The sequence below is a fragment of the Phacochoerus africanus genome, chromosome 2 (assembly GCF_016906955.1).
Source record: "Phacochoerus africanus isolate WHEZ1 chromosome 2, ROS_Pafr_v1, whole genome shotgun sequence".
Taxonomy (NCBI): Eukaryota; Metazoa; Chordata; class Mammalia; order Artiodactyla; family Suidae; genus Phacochoerus; species Phacochoerus africanus.
Window position 1 is genome coordinate 278,595,262 of NC_062545.1, and position 16,627 is coordinate 278,611,888.

At 64.6% G+C, this 16,627-nt stretch overlaps 1 protein-coding gene across 9 annotated transcripts in view; it reads right to left on the reverse strand.

The window, feature by feature from the left end:
* Window positions 1–16,627, reverse strand: part of CCDC187 (coiled-coil domain containing 187) — a 48,396-nt gene that overhangs the window by 16,036 nt on the left and 15,733 nt on the right. For 8 of the 9 annotated variants that reach the window (XM_047768921.1, XM_047768922.1, XM_047768923.1 and 5 more), the window contains 9 exons: window positions 13,735–14,294; window positions 13,312–13,399; window positions 9,209–9,321; window positions 8,432–8,584; window positions 4,957–5,009; window positions 4,498–4,611; window positions 3,337–3,458; window positions 3,157–3,248; window positions 305–390 (listed from right to left, as the gene is read on the reverse strand). In XM_047768921.1, the coding sequence (XP_047624877.1) occupies window positions 305–390; window positions 3,157–3,248; window positions 3,337–3,458; window positions 4,498–4,611; window positions 4,957–5,009; window positions 8,432–8,584; window positions 9,209–9,321; window positions 13,312–13,399; window positions 13,735–14,294 (1,381 nt within the window). The remainder of the gene's footprint in view (window positions 1–304; window positions 391–3,156; window positions 3,249–3,336; window positions 3,459–4,497; window positions 4,612–4,956; window positions 5,010–8,431; window positions 8,585–9,208; window positions 9,322–13,311; window positions 13,400–13,734; window positions 14,295–16,627) is intronic. The other variant, XM_047768927.1, reaches the window with a different exon arrangement.

Below are 16,627 nucleotides of genomic sequence, written 5' to 3' on the forward strand. Positions count from 1 at the left end.
GTTCAGGAAAGGTGGAGCCGCCTCCCCAAAATGTGCAGCCAGCACTGATGGGACCAGCCCCGCCTGAAACACGGGTTGAAGTGCCTGTGGTCTCCTGCCACCCCAGGCATGAGGAAGGGGCTTGAGCACATGGCCATCCCTCAGCCCAGGACCTGCGGCGGAGGGTCCCTGGTGCAGGCGCTAGGAGAGGAGGGCCTCGCCCTGATGGCCCCAGGCAGCAGCGGGAAGACGGGGTCTCATACCCACTGCCAGCGCCTCCCCCGCCCCCCGTTTGCATGCCCCTCCCCGGGGACCTCTCCTGTACCTGGCGGTTGGGGTCATCCCAAGGGCAGAGCCGAGCCGGCGGCCACCGGGAGGGGCTCTGGTCTGGTCTCCCCTCCTGCACAGGCTCTGAGGACAGAAAGCAGGCATGCTGGGTCACCTAGGGGTTCCAGGCGCCTTTTTTACAGGAGGACCTCATAAAGCGAGGATGTCTGGGCAGCTTAATGGCCCCCACCCCCACGCAGCTTCACACCAGATCTTCATGAGGCTGTGAAAGGGAGCAGGACCTTTTGGGCCAACCTCCCACGGTGTCCTTGGCCTGCCTTTTGTCTGTAGAAAAACTTTTGCCAGAGAATAAATTTAATCAGAGGAGTGAGAAAAACGCAGAGGCAAAGGCACACAAACAAGACCAAATAAGAATAGTGTCATCATTAAACAAAGTCAGTGACTACACGTCCACCTCGAGGACGACACGTGCGATTCTGAGCCGGGTCCTGCGCGCTGTCTCGTAGATACTGAAGCCCCCGCCAAGGGGAAGAGGTTAACTACGAGGCGCCCAGACTGCAGCCATGACATCAGCTGCCACGATGCTGAGAACTGTCCTCAGGGAAATGGGAACAAAGGGACCTTGGAACTGAAGATGAACGGTACTTAAGGCAACTAGGACGGCGCTGGTCGGACCACTGCATGAGGTCAGACCACCGCGTGATGACGATGAACTCTGAGACAGGTACCGGAGCAGACGGCGCTCTTGTGCTCACAGCCCCTCCCTGTGTCTACACAACCCTGAAACGCCTCTTTAAAAACTCTCCCCCCCACTCCGCTGCAGGGAGTTGGCCTTTGGACGTGAGTCCGCCTGCTCCCCAGGCTCCAGCCCCCGGAAGGAAGCAACCTTCCCTTTCTACCAACGCACGCCTCTTAGGTACTGACTTGGGGGCAGCAAGCAGTACAAACTTGGACATGGTAACAAAGGAATTTGTCTCCCGCAGACCAGTGCTTCCAGACATGCTAAGGGAAGGACTTCGGGCAGGAGGAAATGATGCCAGAGGGAGGGCTCTGGGTGAACACCAGGAACGAGGAGCACCAGAAATGGAGGGAAAAAAAGTTTTTTTTTTTCTTTTTAGGGCCACACCCACGGCCTATGGAGCGTCCCAGGCTAGGGGTCCAGTCAGAGCTACAGCTGCCAGGTTACCCCGCAGCCACAGCCACGCAGGATTCGAGCCATGTCTGTGACCTGCACCACGGCTCACAACAACGCCAGATCCTTAACCCACTGAAGGAGGCCAGGGATCGAACCGCAGCCTCATGGTTCCTAGTCAGACTCATTTCCACTGCGCCATGACGGGAACTCCCAGAAATGAGAAAATTTATACACGTGCGTACATTTTTATGTACATAAACATATAAACATATGCATATACACACGTGTGTGCATATACATACATAAGCTTTAGACGATTGCGGAGTATTTAAAACAGGGACAACGTTTTATGGGTTTATAAAGTCAAATGCCTGAACGAAAAAGCCTCACGTCCAGAAAAGGAGGCATGGAGGGCCTCCCCCGCCAGGGAAGCTGGAGGAACGTCGCGTGAAGCTAGACCGCAGGTGCCACTGCAAACCCTGACGCGCCCATGACATAATAGTTCATGAGCCAACAACAGAGAAAAAAACGGAATCATAAAAAAATACTTGTCTCATCCAAAGAGAAGGCAGAAAAAGAGAAAAGAAAACAAGCGCAGTTTAGATCAAAGAAAATAGCAAAGATGAGAGGCTCGAAACCTAACAAGGCTGATAATCGTGTGAAATGGAAACAGCACGCGTTCCGCCCTCGGGGGGGCGATGGCCAGCGCGGTGAGAGACGTGCAGCCCAGGAAGCGCGCTGGCACCACGGCAACACGCCCCAGTCAAAAAGGCAGGACTACCGCTGGTTGGGGACGAGCCCGGGGAGCTGGACCCATTTCAGACAACGCCGCCGGGGTCAGGGCACGGCGTGTCGCTCAGCACAGAGAGGGTCCTCCCATGAGAACAGAATTTTAAAGGAGTCGCTTCGCCAAAACCCCACAATCACCCGAAACACCGACGTGCCCACTACCGGCGTTGCTTCTCTAGCGCACAAGGAACGTCCGCCAAACGAGACCCACGTCTCAGCGTATTCAGGCGCTTGTGACCGCGAGGAACTTAAACTAGAAGTTGATCACGGGAGCAGAGCCTCACGGCCAAGTGCCGTGCCCGCCTGGGAGCTCCCATGTTGGCCGCCACCGGCTCAGCCAGGGCTCAGAGGCTTTGCTCCACTGACCGCGCAGGAAAAGGCCCCTGGTGCTCACACAGGACACAGTTAGGGGGCTGGGCTGGACCGTCGCAGGCCAGCGCTTGAGGCGCTTCAGGGAAAACCCCTCAGACAGGTGGAGGGGGCCCGGGAGAGGGTGGGGTCCCCTGTCCCCGAGGGCGCAGAGACGGGCTATAACCAGGGCTTCAGGGAGACACCCATGGCCACCCTGTAGGTCGGCCCAGAGCAGGGCCAGCAGGGCAGACAGACCTGGGCAACCCGCCCACAGCTCCCCCTTCCTCGGCCACGGCCTCTGCTGTTGGGCTGTTTCAGCAGGTGTCAACCGAAAGCTTTCTTGCTGTAACGCAGGCCCACTGCCCCCAGGTCTGTGTGGGTGGGGACCGTGGCCTGTGTGTCCGCTTACTGGTTCACTGGATCCCCGCTGCCCCTACAGCAGGAGGCGGTGGTGCCTGATGGCCAGTCCCGCGGTTCAGGCAGCAGACACACTGCATGGCTGTGGGCGAGGGTCCGGGCCTCTCTGTTGGGGCCCTGACTCAGCCGCCCACTCAGGGCCCACGTGGGGAGCGGGTTCTGTTGGCTGCTGAGGCGCTGGCGCCGAGGACACTGACCTGCCCTGGCCGACGTGTCCGTCCGACTCTTCCGTCCTTCCTGGGGGCTCAGGGAGGGCACAGCAGCGTCGCTGGGCAGGAGCGGGTGTGACCTGCCGGGTAAGAAAGCACTGCAGCTTCAGCTCCAGACCAGCTGCCCATCTGAGACCCTCACTGCCCTGCAACTGGGAGGGGCCGCACCTGGGTCTGGCTGTCACCGTGTCCCGAGAGGCCATCAGCTCCGCATCCACACGCACCTGCGGCCACTCTGGCTCTGAGGCTGTTCCGGGTCTGGCCCGGGTGGGGTGTTTCTCCATCAGCCGCTGCAAGGACAGAAAGCCAGTGCCTCGTGGAGGTGAGCCAGGAGCTGCCCCATCCCTGGGCAGGTGGGGCCCAGGGAGGGGCCCAGGGCCAGATGTGCCTCCACCCTCAGGGGCCTCTCTGTCCAGCCTCCACGGGATGGGGTGTAGCAGCCCCTCCCCGCCCCCCAGAGAGGGGGGGGTTCCTTGGCAGGGTCGGGGGTTGGGTGGCTGGGGCCCACCAGGGGGAGCACAGCCAGGGCTGGAGCAGCGTGGGGGGGGGGGCAGCTGCATATACACCTGGGACAGAACCTGCACCCCAGCATGGGGCACAGTCTTCAGCAGGTGTGACGCCAGAACAGACAAGGGGGACAAAGGGATCCAGGGCCGGGCGTGGGTGCTGGTGTGCACAGTACCCTCCAGGGAAGTCTCCCTAAAAGTCCTGTGTGTGAGGGCACTCCATCATCGCCCCGGACCAAGGACCCAGAGAAGGAAGAGTCTCTTCCGAGAAGGTTCGTGACAGGCAGCCTACCGCAGGCATCAGCCTCCGGTCCCCACCCGGGCTGGGTACCATCCCCGCCGGGCGCTGCTGGGCCGCCCCAACCCATGCACACAACCCATCCCAAGGGGCTAAAGGATGCTTTAGCCGGAGGCTGGGCAGAGGGGCTTGGAGACATGGCCCCTCCCCCGGCGGCAGAGCCCCGGGGCCACAGGAACCCTCACACGTCGGCTCCTGAGTTCAGTGCAGAGTCCGCAGCTCACTCGAGTTCACAAGCCTGAACAAGGCCAGGCGTGAGGCCCAGACTGTCATCTGTCACCAGGGAACAAAACCCTGCATCTGCTTTCAGCGGGTATCCTTGTGTGGCTATCCAGCCTCGCTCCGCTCCCTCGGCACAGGCAGGACCCGTGTCCCCCGTGGCAGCGTCTGCTCCCCGCAGCCTGACCTCTGCTGTGCCAGTGCCTCCCCACCCAGCCTTTAGACGGACCACGGGCCGGGGCCGTGCTGCCCCTTGGTAGGGAGTGGGCGTGCCTGTGGCAGCCCGGGCAGGGTCGGCCCGCTGACCTCCAGCCGATGTTGGAAGAGCAGCTCCCCCAGGGCCTTCTGTGTCTCCCAGACCTCCAGCTCCGCCTGCTGCCGCAGAAGGGCCAGCTCCCGCTCCTGCTTCTGCTGGTCCAGCTGCAGGGAGGGCCCAGCCTCAGGACTCCCCGGGCCCCAGCCACTGCCCCCCACGATCGCCAGCAAGCCCTCGGCCCGAGAGGGCAGGCAGGGTCCCCTCCAGGGACAGGACCCTTTCGGGAGGGCCCCCTCGAAGGACCCCTCCCTCCAGCCCACCAGCCTCCGAGTCAGGGCCGGTCCAAGGGCCTTCTCCCCACCCCAGGCCCCGCCCTTCCCCTCACCAGGCTCGGGACTGAAGTTCAGCCGGCTCCAACCCTACAATTCCCTGCTCGGGGCCCCTTCTGCCCAGCCTCGGGGACAATGGCTGCTCCCAGCCCCAAAGAGAAGAGGTCCAAGGTGACACACCTTCAGCGACTCAAGGAAGCTCAGGGACTTCTGCTGGATGTTGGACAGCGGACCTGCAGAAACCACGAGAAGGGCCAGCTGAGTGGCCTCCGCTGGCTCGGCCTCGGCCCTCGGCCTGTAGGGAAACACGCTGAGCACCCAGGGAGGGCGGGCAGGGGCCGGGGCCCGGGGCCCGGGGACGGAGCAGCCTGATCGGTGCTCGCCCCACCCTCCCTCTGCCTGGCGGGACCAGTGAGAGCCACGGCGGGGGGCCTGCCGGACGGTGGCTCCCTCCCGGGTCTGTGGACGCCTGTGTCTCTGACGGGCTCCTTGGTGCTGCTGGCGGGTGAAGGGAGAGGTTAACGCTCTCCCGACCGCCCTCCTTCCCGGAACAGAGTGGCTCCTCTTCCCGCCTCAGAGCAGCCGAAGAGCTGAGAACAGCAGCCCAACCTGCTCTGGGCGTTTCCACGGCTGTGAGGGGGCTGAAGCCCCCAGCCCAGGAGAGGGGCAGGGGCTCTGGCCACCTCACAGGCTGAGCACTCGGGGTGAGGCTAGGCGTGCTCCCTCCTGCCCCAGCTGACTGCCACCTCGGGAAATGACAACGGGGCAGAACTGCTGCGAAGTGTCTGTTCTGAGCCCAAGTTCCCTCAAGAGGGAAAATCCCCCCTTTGCTTTTGTGTGTGGCCCTCGAAAGAGGCCGAGCCTGAGAGGGGCTGGGTCCCCCGAGTTCCCGCTGACCCGCCTCCAGGGGCCCAAGAGCTTCAGAGACCTGAAGCCCTCAGCCCTGCAGCTGGAAGATGGGAGTCCCTGGGCATCTGCGGCCAGGCCAGCATCCCCAACAGGTCACCAGGGAACACGGGCTGCATGCCCCTGAGCTCTGAGCTGTGACCCCGGAGAAGCCAGCTGTCCCCAAGACGGCGTGGCCGTGGCTGGCCAAGCAGCTGGCAGTCACCTTGTTGAGTGGGGGTGGCACCAGCCTTGCTCCCCAACTCCTGGCAACAATTGGGAGGAGCCCTGAGAATCTGGCACGTCCTGCCACCCAAAGCGGCTGGCGGTCGCGAGGGTCCAACGAGATGACATATTCAGGACTGGAGTGGGGGGGGGGGGCAGAATTTGGAACGCTTCCCTGCCCGAAGAAAGTTCTATTGGACAGCACTGCCTGCAGTGGTGGACCGACCTGGAGCTGGATGGGACCCCGCTCTGCCGTTTCCTGGTGGCAGGCGACAGATGACAGGGACCCCTCTGAGCTCTGGGCTCCTCCTCCGTCAACAGAGGGGCATGAGGGTGGGACCTGCCCCCAGGTAAGGTGAGATCCAGGCGACCACCGTGTGCGACAGGCAGGGCCTGGCCCCAGGGCACTGCGCCCGCCGGGCTTCCTCCTCACTTTCCACAAATGTTCCCCAGCACCTCAGGCCCCACAGGTGCTGTTCCAGGAGCCAGAGCTGTGACGAGAGCCCGAACCCTCGGGTTCCCACGGCCCACGAGACCAATGGCCACACACGAGTTTCACTCCCACCAAGCCGGCTGCGGCGGCGTGAGCAGCGGGACCCGACCCAGCCTGCGTTATCTGGGAGGCTGCCTGGAGGTGGCGTCTGACAGGAGCCGAGCACAGATGCTCTGGGCTGTGCTCGCTGCCTGGTCTCTGGCTCCCCGAGACTCTGCTCTCAGCCACGCCCGGCAGGAGCAGCACAGCGTCCAGGTGACGCTGCAGGGCTGTCTGCAGCCTCAGGATGGAGAGATCCTGGCAGAGAATTTCAGTTCACAGGGGCACTGAGACGTGGCCCTGGTCCAAGGGGGGTGTGAGGGCAGCTGGGGGCTCCGCCCCTCCACGCAGGAGGGACTGAGGACCTGGAGTGAGCCCCCCCCCCCATGCCTCCCAGAGAGACAGCCTGGAGGCAGAGCTGGGAGAGAAGTCGGCTTTTCTGGAAGGCCCCGCACCTGGCCTGCGGGGGTTGGTGGGCGCTGCGGGCCTGGCCAACAGCTTCATCCACACCAGACCTCAGAGACTCCAGGGGGACGTCCCCACGGGAGGGGCAGGGCTGGGGAGTGGGATCTGCCCCCAGCTCTTTTCCCTGAAGGCACGGCAGGGGTAGGGCCCACGGTGGGCTGGGGTCTGGCTCCTCGGACCAGGCCCCTCCTTTCTTGGGAGGCCCAGCCCTTTGCCCAGCCGAGAGGCACCCTCGGGGAAGGGGCAGCTCTGCATGAAGGGACTGCCGACCTCAGCCTGGGCCCAGGCTGCTCACTCCAGGGAGGAGACGGCGGGGAAGCTGACACCTGCTGCCTGATCTGTGGCCCAGGCCAGGGACACTGTCCTTTTGACAGTGACTGACGGCATCCCCTTTAGGGTGCTGAGGTGCCCTCTCTGCCCTCCCCGTGGGATCCAGGCAGGGCTGCCCTTCCCCGAGACACTGCATCAGCCCTGCCACCCCCAGGCATGGCCCACGGGGGGGCTGTGCGTCCCTGGGAGACAGGGCCCCCTGGCCTTGCTGACCAGCAGCACTGAAAGCTAAGGGCCTGCAGCGGTGCCCTTGGCCCACCCACCCTCTGTCCTAAACGCCTGAGTCCAGCACCATCCCATGTGGCAGACACAGTGCTGCTGACGGTCAAGGGGGGCCAGGGCTCCCCCAGCTCCCCCAGCTTTCTGAATACACGGCTGTGCCCAGGTTCCCGGTTCCTACGCACCCAGAAGGTTGGGGGGGCGGTGCAGAGAGCTGGTATCCGAGTCTAAGCCGCTGTCCCAGCCCAGCCCGGGGCGCCCCCGGCAGCTCACTGCCCCTCACTGGGCCACACTGGCGGGGAGCTGGGAACTCGTGATGGCATGTCCGCCCCTCACACACTTATTGTCTGGGACCTGACACGCTGTGAGGTCACTTCTGTGTCCTCTGACCGTCCATCTGCCCCTACCCCCCCCCAAAGCAGACGCCTTAAGCACAGGGTCTGGTCCCCAGGCAGGGCCAGGCTCAGCAGGTGCTCAGTGCGTCTGTGCTGAATGAGCAGAGAATGACGGGAGACCAGAGGGCAGCCAAGGCCCTGGGAGGCTGGAGAGGCAGTCACGTTGGGGTCTCCAGCAGCTCCCGCCCAGCCAGGAGAGCCTCCTAGAGGGAGGGGCCAGGCGGATGGCAGAGACTGACTAAGGTGGGGGGGGGCACAGAACCCCGCCTCAAAGGGCCCGAGGCCCCCTTCTTCACCCGCACACACACGCGCGCGCCCAGCAGCTCACACGTGCCCCCTGCCCCAGTGGGCTGGCGGAGGGCTGGTCTGCAGGAATCTTCTGGCAGCCCCTTGAGGGCTTCGGCCCCAGCCCTTGTCTTGCTGAGGGGGCAAGTGTCTGTGGGGAGTCCCTGGGGAGGCTGCCTGGCCAGGAGGGCTCTGCCACACCCCTGCTGCCCTTAGGGGAGCAGCTTGGAGCCCGGGGCTGAAACTGCTGTCCCGCCAAGCACCAGGGAAACTCAGGCCGCTAACTGCCCCCGGGCCTCTCCCAGGCCTCGCTGCCCACCTGTGAGATGGGCGCTCCACCAGGCACCCATGGAGGCATGGGTTTTATCTGGGGCTGCTCCTGGGGGGCGGGCAGGGGCTGGGGGTTCGCTCTGAATGCACCTGCAGGGCCCGATTCTCCCGCAGAGAGATGTGAGTGTGGCTTTGTCCCGTTCTGAAAACGTTTGAAGGACATCAATGGAAAAACAGGATTAAATGGTGACAGCATGTTCCAGGCCTTCCAGAGGGGTGCTCAGCTCCCCGCGCTGGGCCATGGCCCTGCAGCCACCCCCTCCCTGAGCCCCCGCTGGGCAGAGCCTCCCACGGTCCCTGCGGCTGCTGCGGGGATGGAGGCCCAGTCTGCTGCCAGGATGGAGGCCCTGAACCCAGGAGGGCGCCGGGCGGGGCACCCCACACCCCTGAGCTGCACCTGCCCTGTGGCCCTGGGCGCGTCTCCTCCGTTCTAACGTGGGACAGAGACCCTCGGCAGCAAAAGGGAAGGCAGAGGGCTGAGCCCCCAGACACCCTGGGGAAGTGTAGCTCAGAGCCGCCCGGAGCAGAAACAAGCCACTGACCCTCGTGGGGCAAACACCGGTCGCGACAGGTGCGGCGAGAGCACGGAGCAGGCCCCGGAAGCCTCCAAAAAACTTTAATAGTGATGCGTGGATTCTCTCCACGTCGAGAAGGATCCTCCACCGGCAGAAGCTCAAGGAGCGTCAGGCAGTGGAGGGGGTCCCCAGCGGACTTCCCCAGCCACCCGACCAGCCAGCCCAGGGTCTGTCCACAGGCTCGCCCTTACCGCAGCTCCGGGGGGTCCAGGGCGTGACGAGGCCGGCCCCTCTGGCCGACCGCATCTCCTCCCGCCGCAGGGAGCCACAGCGGGCGTCTGGTGTGGCCGGCGCCCCGAGTGAGCTGGGAACACAAACACGTGTGAGCAGCGAAGCTCCGAGAGGCAGGCAACAAGTGGGGCCGAGGGTCGGGGAGCTCAGACTCAGGGTCTAGGGAGACCCAAGGGCTGCAGGGGGTATGGGGCCTGTGTCCAGAGGGCTGGGGGGGGGGCGGGGGAGTGGGCGGGGCCTGTAGATGGTGACACCCGCAGGCTGTACTGCTCAGGGCAGGCTCGGCCTCCACCGTCACCATCGGGCACTGGGGCCAGCCAGGGTCAGTGTGCCCTCCGCCCGGAAGCCCTCGCCTGCCCTGCCTCTGCTCCTGCAAAGCGCCACTCTGGCAGTGCCAGGCATGGGCACACCCTTGCTCTCTGTCCCCCCCTGCCACCTGCTAAGAGGACTGTCCACCAGGCCCGGTGTGGGGCAGGGCCCACACCCTAGCTCTAACCCTCACCACCAGCTCCTCAGGGCCAGCACGGCCACCCTGTCCACACAGGGGCCTGAGCCGGGTGACCAAGGAGGCGTGGCTCAAACCGGCCTCACTGGACTCAGACACCTGCCCTCTGTCCGAGCGAGCTCGGCTCCCACCCAAGACTGGCCAGCACCTCTGCCCACAGGAGGAGGAGGGAGCGTGGCGGTGGGCCCCTCCCGAGGAGCAGCCCAGGATGGGGGGCAGAGCCTGAACACAGGCAGGCAGCAGCTGCCCAGATGGGGGCTCTGGGGCACGATGGGCATGCCAGCGGGTGCGTGATGGGCTCCTCCACGCGGTGTGCACAGTCCGCCTCGCTTATGACTCACCAGCCCACGTGGCTGTCCTTCCTGGAACCCAGTGACCGAGGACCCCCCCGAGTGACTAAAGAGGCCACCACACCTGTGGGCCGGGGAGACGGGTCCTGCGCCAGCCCGTGGGGCCCACGGCCACAGGTGTTGGCTGAGCACCTGCTGGCTCTCCAGGGGCCGAGCGGGCAGGCGTGGGGGACCCTCTGCCTGGCCCCTGACCCCGCCGCTCACGGTCTGTGCAGGGGAGGTGTGTGAAAAGACTGTCCCAGCAAAAGGGAGCAGCTCTGGGGCCGACAGAAAGATGCCAAGGAGGTGACAGGCGGTGCCGGGCCCATCCTGGGGTGACCCAGGGATCTGGGGCGGAGCTCTGAGCCTGCGCATGGACGGTCAGGGGAGGTTCCCAGGGGCAGCGGTGGGCAGGGGCCGCTCCGGGGATGCGTGGGCACGGAGGGAGGATTCCCCCAGACTCTCGCTCCTCCTTCCCGACCCAGAGCTTGGGTGCTGCCGTCCCCGCCTCGGAGTAACAAAGTCATCCAGGGCTGACTCGAGGGACAAGCCGGCGGTGGGTCTCGGGGCGGCGGCCGGCCGGCCACTGGTCTAAACTTTCCAGGGCAGTGGTTCTTGCCCCTCAGCGGCAGAATCAGCGGATCCCTGGCCCACGGCCAGCGTATCAGATTCAGGAGAGCTGGGTGGGCAGGGACTCTGCATTTCTAACAAGCTGGCAGAGGACAGTTTGAGAGCCACTGGACCAGGGGATGGATGGAGTGGGAAAACCATGAGCTCCGGAGGCCAAGCCCTGGGCCTGAACCGTGACCTGTCCTCCCACGGGCCACGGGCCCCTGGGCAAGGCCACTTCTCTCTGAGCCCCAGCCTCCCCCTCTATAAAATGGGGCTGAGACCATAGCGCCACGGCGGCTGAAAGGGCACGGAGGCCTGTGGGGTGAGGGCGGGCACACAGCTGGGCACACCCTCCACCGTGCTGCCTTCCAGAGATGCCAGGGTGACTGGGCACCGGGGGCCCAAGCCCCGTGGGGGATGGGAAGCCCTGGGGGCCTCACCGCGTGGTGCTGGTAACAAACCCGGCCCCCTTCCTGCCACCAAGCGCTGCCGGCCCAGCAGGGGCAGGAGGGGGCGCGCCCAGCGTCTCAGACTCGGGAGGGCCGAGGACTCTGCATTTCTAACATTTCCTGGCCTAAGGGGCAGCAGGACAGGCCAGCCCTGGGGAGGGAGCTGTGACCTGCATCCTTGGACTCACTGGGACAGCGAGGGCAGTGACTGGCAGGCAGCCCTCCAGTGAGGGGCAACTGCTACCTTAGAGGCTCAGCCAGGTGCCTTCGCGGAGGCCTGAGAGCCAGCAAGGCCCTGGGTCCTGGGTCCCGGTCTCCGACCAGGGCATGGCTTGGAACAATGCCCACCCTTGCCCGTTCCTCCAGGCCTGGCAGGCTCTGGGGGGGAGGGGACGCCGTGCCGGCGGGAGTGTCCCAGAGGCGCCCTGGCCCTGTCCTTCTAGGCCTGGGCTCACAGGTCCTTCTTGCTGGTCGTCCAGCAAGCAGGACACACAGCTGTAGGGCGTCCACCGTGGAGCCTGGGACACAGGAAGGAACCTCTGGAAAATTCTCCCCTCTCCCTCCTCAGTCTAGAGGAGCCGCCCGCCGGGACGCCACGTCCAGCCCAATGCTGACCCCTACTGGTGGCAACGAGTCAGATTCCGCAAGGGGTGGCAGGCCGGTGGGGGGCGAGGGGGCGGGAGGGTCTCCTCTGGGGCTGGAGGGGCTTGTGACTTTGTGCCAGGTCAACAGCTGGAAGCCCAGACCTGGGGTCTGCATGGACCCCAGAGGCTGGGGCGCCCGCCTGGGAGGCCCTGTGTCGACCCCTGGCGACACTGGCTCCCTGAGCGCAGTCTCCATCCTCCGCTTTAATCTCCGGGCACCACAGCCTCCAGTGGGCCCCGGGGGCACCAACCTGGGCATCGAGCCCAGGGCAGACCTGGCGCGGCGGGTGGTGGGATCCCCAGCCTGGCTCCAGGGTGGGCTCTGGCCAATGACAGGCAAGCAAGGCCAGCCCCCAGGAGTCCACCCACGGGCCTGGCCCCCTCTGGGGCCCCCTTGCCCCCAGTTCTGAGCAGTCAGGCCTGGAGGCCCAGGGGAGCTGTGGCCCACAGGCGAGAGGGCCGCCTGGGGAGGGGCTGCTCGGGGGGGCAAGGGGGCAGCCCAGGCCCTTGGGTCCCGGGATACAGAGGTAAGGGGGCTGGGGGGGGGGTCTGAGAACCTCCGGGTGTGCGGTGCAGGGAAGGAGGTGGGGGACCAGGAGGGCACCGCTGGCCCGTAAGGAAGCCTGGGCAGGGGCGTGCCAGGCGGACAGGCAGGCGATGGGGCGGCGGGGTCCGTGCAGGAGGCGGCGGGGCGTGTTTCTGAATCTGGAAGGTGGAGGCCGCAGCTGCTCAACCAAGGCCGGATACTGACCCGCAGCAGCTCCCCTGTGCTGACCAACCTTCAGAGCCCCTGCCGGACAGAAGCTGCCCGGGACTGGGGGCCGTGCACAGGGGCTGGGCCGGGGCAGGAAGAACGCCCCCTCTCCGAGAGGGGCTGGGGGCACAGAGCAGGGACACTGGCTGTGGGGTGGGGAACGAGCTAGAGGACAGAGAGGACAGGAAGGGACAGCAGTGGACTGCGGGGGCGGCCAGCCGAGACGCTGGGGAACTGCGCTGAGGGCGGGAACAGAAGGTCCCCAGGAAGCTGCTGGCTCTGGGTGGTGGCTGCTCAGGCCACATCCCAGGACCAGTCTGCACTGGCCAGGTGGACGGGGGGCTGCCGAGGCCCCCCAGTGTCCCAGCCCCAGCCCGGTCATCTGTCTGTAACTGGACCACGCAAGGGACCTGTGTGAAGGGACCCGAGAGAAGGCCACAGCCAGCGCTGGAGACAGAAGTCACGAGAAGGTGAAGGGACTGCGGGGGAGGGACGCGGATGGAGGGACGGCGGTGTCCTTGACCCCTGGCCACGACCAGCCTGCCGCTCACACTGGGAGGCATGGCCGACAACGTCCCCGCACGACAGCGTCCCCACACAGTCCACCACGCACGGCCCGCCCGAGGTGTCCGAGGCCAGCACCTCTCCCTGGACCGGTGAGGAGCTGTGTCACCGCCCTGCCCGGCCTGGCTGCCCTCAGGTCCTGGCCTAGGCCAGCACGGGCGGTGCCCTGGGGACACAGGGTCGCTTGAGGGCGGCGCCGGGCTTACCTCCCTGCAAAGGGGCTGAGGGCCTGGAAGGAAGCCGTGTTTCTCGCCAGCCTCTTGCCGAGGTCCAAACGTCCATCCTCCACGAAACCTCCGGAGAGACCAGGACGTCACCTCCCCCGCGGCGGGAGGGGAGGAGCTGCTGGCCGTCGGGGACTGAGGGAGGGGTGGCACCGCCCCCACAGCAGGAGGGACCCGCTCCCGCTGGCTCACCCATCTTTGGGAGGCAGGGCGGGGGGTGGGGGCACATAAGCCTCAGGACCAGGTCCCTCCTCCCCCCGCCAGGAGCGAGACGGTGGCCACAGCTGCAGCGGGACAGCTGCAGTGGCATTGCCACTGTACCCCACCTTCAGGAGACGGGAGAAAGCAGGGTTCCCCTAGTCACCGAGGGGCAGGCGGTCCTTGGCGGCTCCGTGCGGGCCCTACCTCGGGGCTGGCTGGCGTGGTGGCCCCTGGGGCTCGCGCCCTGCTGCAGCTCCCAGTCGGGGCTCCGGGGCAGCGTCTCGCCGTCCAGGAAGCAGCGGGGGGAGAGCAGAGGCCTGGCCTGCATGCCCGCCCAGTCCCAGGGCGCCCCTCGGGCCACGCTGGGCACCAAGGTTCCGGGGCAGGCTGGCGTGCCGGAGCTCCAGGGCGGCGGGTCCGGGCCCGGGTCCCCCGGGGTGTCTGTCGCCTCGGACTCGCGCAGCTTGTCGGTCAGGGTGTCAATCCGCTGCTGCAGGATGTTGGCTGTGGTCTCCAGGGCCTGCAGCTGGGCCTGCTTGCAGCTGAGGCGCAGGGGGCCCGGCAGGCCCAGGCGCTCCGACTCCTCGGGGTCCAGGTAGATGCACGGCCCCGGGCGCGGGTAGTGCGCGGCCAGGTCCTGGAGCCGCAGGGGGCCCGGGGAGGAGGCAGACATCAGCAGGGGGGCACCCTCCCAGCCGTCTTGGGAGCCTCCCGTCTCTAGGATCTTGGCGGGGCTCAAGGCTCTGTTCAAACACAGGCAGAAGCTGCGGGGAGAGGGGACGAGGGTCGGTCTTAGGGCGCCCGTGTGCAGAGTACACACGGCACCACTCCCGGCCATGCGAGTGTCTGCTCACCATGACCGTTTACTTATTTATTTATTTTTGTCTTTTTAGGGCCACATCTGCAGCATATGGAAGTTCCCAGGTCAGGGGCTGAATCAGAGTTACAGCTGCCGGCCTCCACCACAGCCACAGCAACGCTGGACCCTCAACCCACTGAGCGAGCCCAGGGGTCGAACCCGCATGCTCGTGGATGCTAGTCAGGTTTGTTAACCGCTGAGCCACGATGGGAACCCCTCACCGCGTCTGTTTATGACCATGGGGATTGTGGTGTGTCCGTATGACAGACGGCGCATGGCTTTTAAAGGGACCGAGGACAACTGGCAATGATTTCTTGGCTACGGCACCAAAAGCACTGATAACCAAAGAAAAACCAGATAAATGGGGCTACTTCTAAAATTTAACAACTTCTGTGCATCAAAAGACAGTCAGGGAGTTACCGTCATGGCAGAGTGGTTAACGAATCCGACTAGGAACAATGAGGTGGTGGGTTCGATCCCTGGCCTTGCTCAGTGGGTTAAGGATCTGGCATTGCTGTGAGCTGTGGTGTAGGTCGCAGATGCATCTCGGATCTCGCGTTGCTGTGGCTCTGGCGTAGGCTGGTGGCTACAGCTCCGACTGGACCCCTAGCCTGGGAACCTCCATATGCTGCGGGTGCGGCCCTAGAAAAGGCAAAAAGACAAAAAATAAATAAAATAAAATAAAAGGCAATTCTGACACAGGCTGCAACGTGGAAGGACATTATGCTGAGTGAGATGAGCCAGGCACGAAAGGACAAATCCTGTAAGATTCCACTGGAATGAGTTCCCTAGAGGAAACAGATTCACGGAGACGGGAAATAGATGGCGGGGCCCAGGGCCAGGGAAGGGACGGGGGTGGGGGGTGGGGGGAGTGTTTAATGGGGACAGAGCTCCAGTTTGGGAAGGTGAGAAAGTTCTGGAAATGACGGTGGGGATGGTTGCTCAACAGTGTGAATGAGCTTAATCCCACTGAACTATGTGCTTAAAACAGGATTGTAAATTTCATACCACGTGTACTTTACCACAATTTTTTTTCTTTTTTTGTCTTTTAGGGCTGCACCTGCAGCATATGGAGGTTCCCAGGCTAGGGTTTGAATAGGAGCTACAGCTGCCGGCCTCCACCACAGCCACAGCAACACGGGATCCAAGCTGCATCTGCGACTTACACCCCAGCTCACAGCAGCGCCAGATCCTTAACCCACGGAGCGAGGCCAGGGATCGAACCTGCGTCCTCATGGATTCGAGTCAGATTCATTTTCCACTGAGCCTCGACGGGAACTCCTACCACAAATTTTTAAGTAAGAAAGAAAAAGGACACAATGACGCAAGACAAAGGACCCGCAGCCTCCTCCCCACCCGTGGCGATGAGCCCCCAGGATGGTGTGCAGCAGGAGGGGCTGCCCTCGGGGGTGTGAGGGGTTTCTCAGTCCTGGTGCAGGTTACGCTGGTGCTGGGTGGGAAGGTCACTGAGCTGCACCTGGGCCCCGGGTCCTTGTCTGGATGGTCCCAGATGTCAACTTTAAAAAGATCTGAAGGAAAATGCAGACCCCTGGGTGGCCCCACGGACCTGGAATCTCGGGGAATGGCCGCGAATGTGCACTCTGAAGACAGATGACACAGAAGGGAGCCAGAGAGAAACTTCCAGGAGGCAGGAGTGGAGAAGCGTGTCCATCCCACCTCAGTGGTGGGTGGGAGGGCTGGAGGGGCTGCAAAGAGGGGTGGGTGCTGAGCACGGAGGGGTTCACCCCCAAGCCCCCTCCTGGAACACGGGCTGCCAAGGATGCAGCAGGAGCCAGGTGCAGAGCGAGCCCAGGGCAGGAGGCACCTTGCTAGCACCCCGTCCCGAGCCGCTGGGCCAGCTCCCCGCTCTGGCCACAAGCAGGTCCTGCTCAGGGAGCCCGGCTGTGCACTCCTCGTCACACTGCCCTCCCTCCTTCATCAGGCAGGTGACCAGGAAGCGGCTGGTACTGGCCTGAAGCCTATGGGGCATCCCCTGAGCCCGTGCCCAGGGAGGGGAGGAACCGGGAAGGCCAGCTCCAGGCAGTGTGGACACTCAGCCTCCCAAGCAAAGTGGGGGAAGGTCTCCCACTCTGGACTTCGAGATGCTGCAGCGGGAGGGGGCCTTCGGACAGCGGCCCCGGGGAGACGAAAATACAGGACGGTGAAGGAGCTCCCGCTGTGGCTCACAGTAATGAACCCGACCAGCATCCACGAGGATGAGGGTTCGCGCCCTGGCCC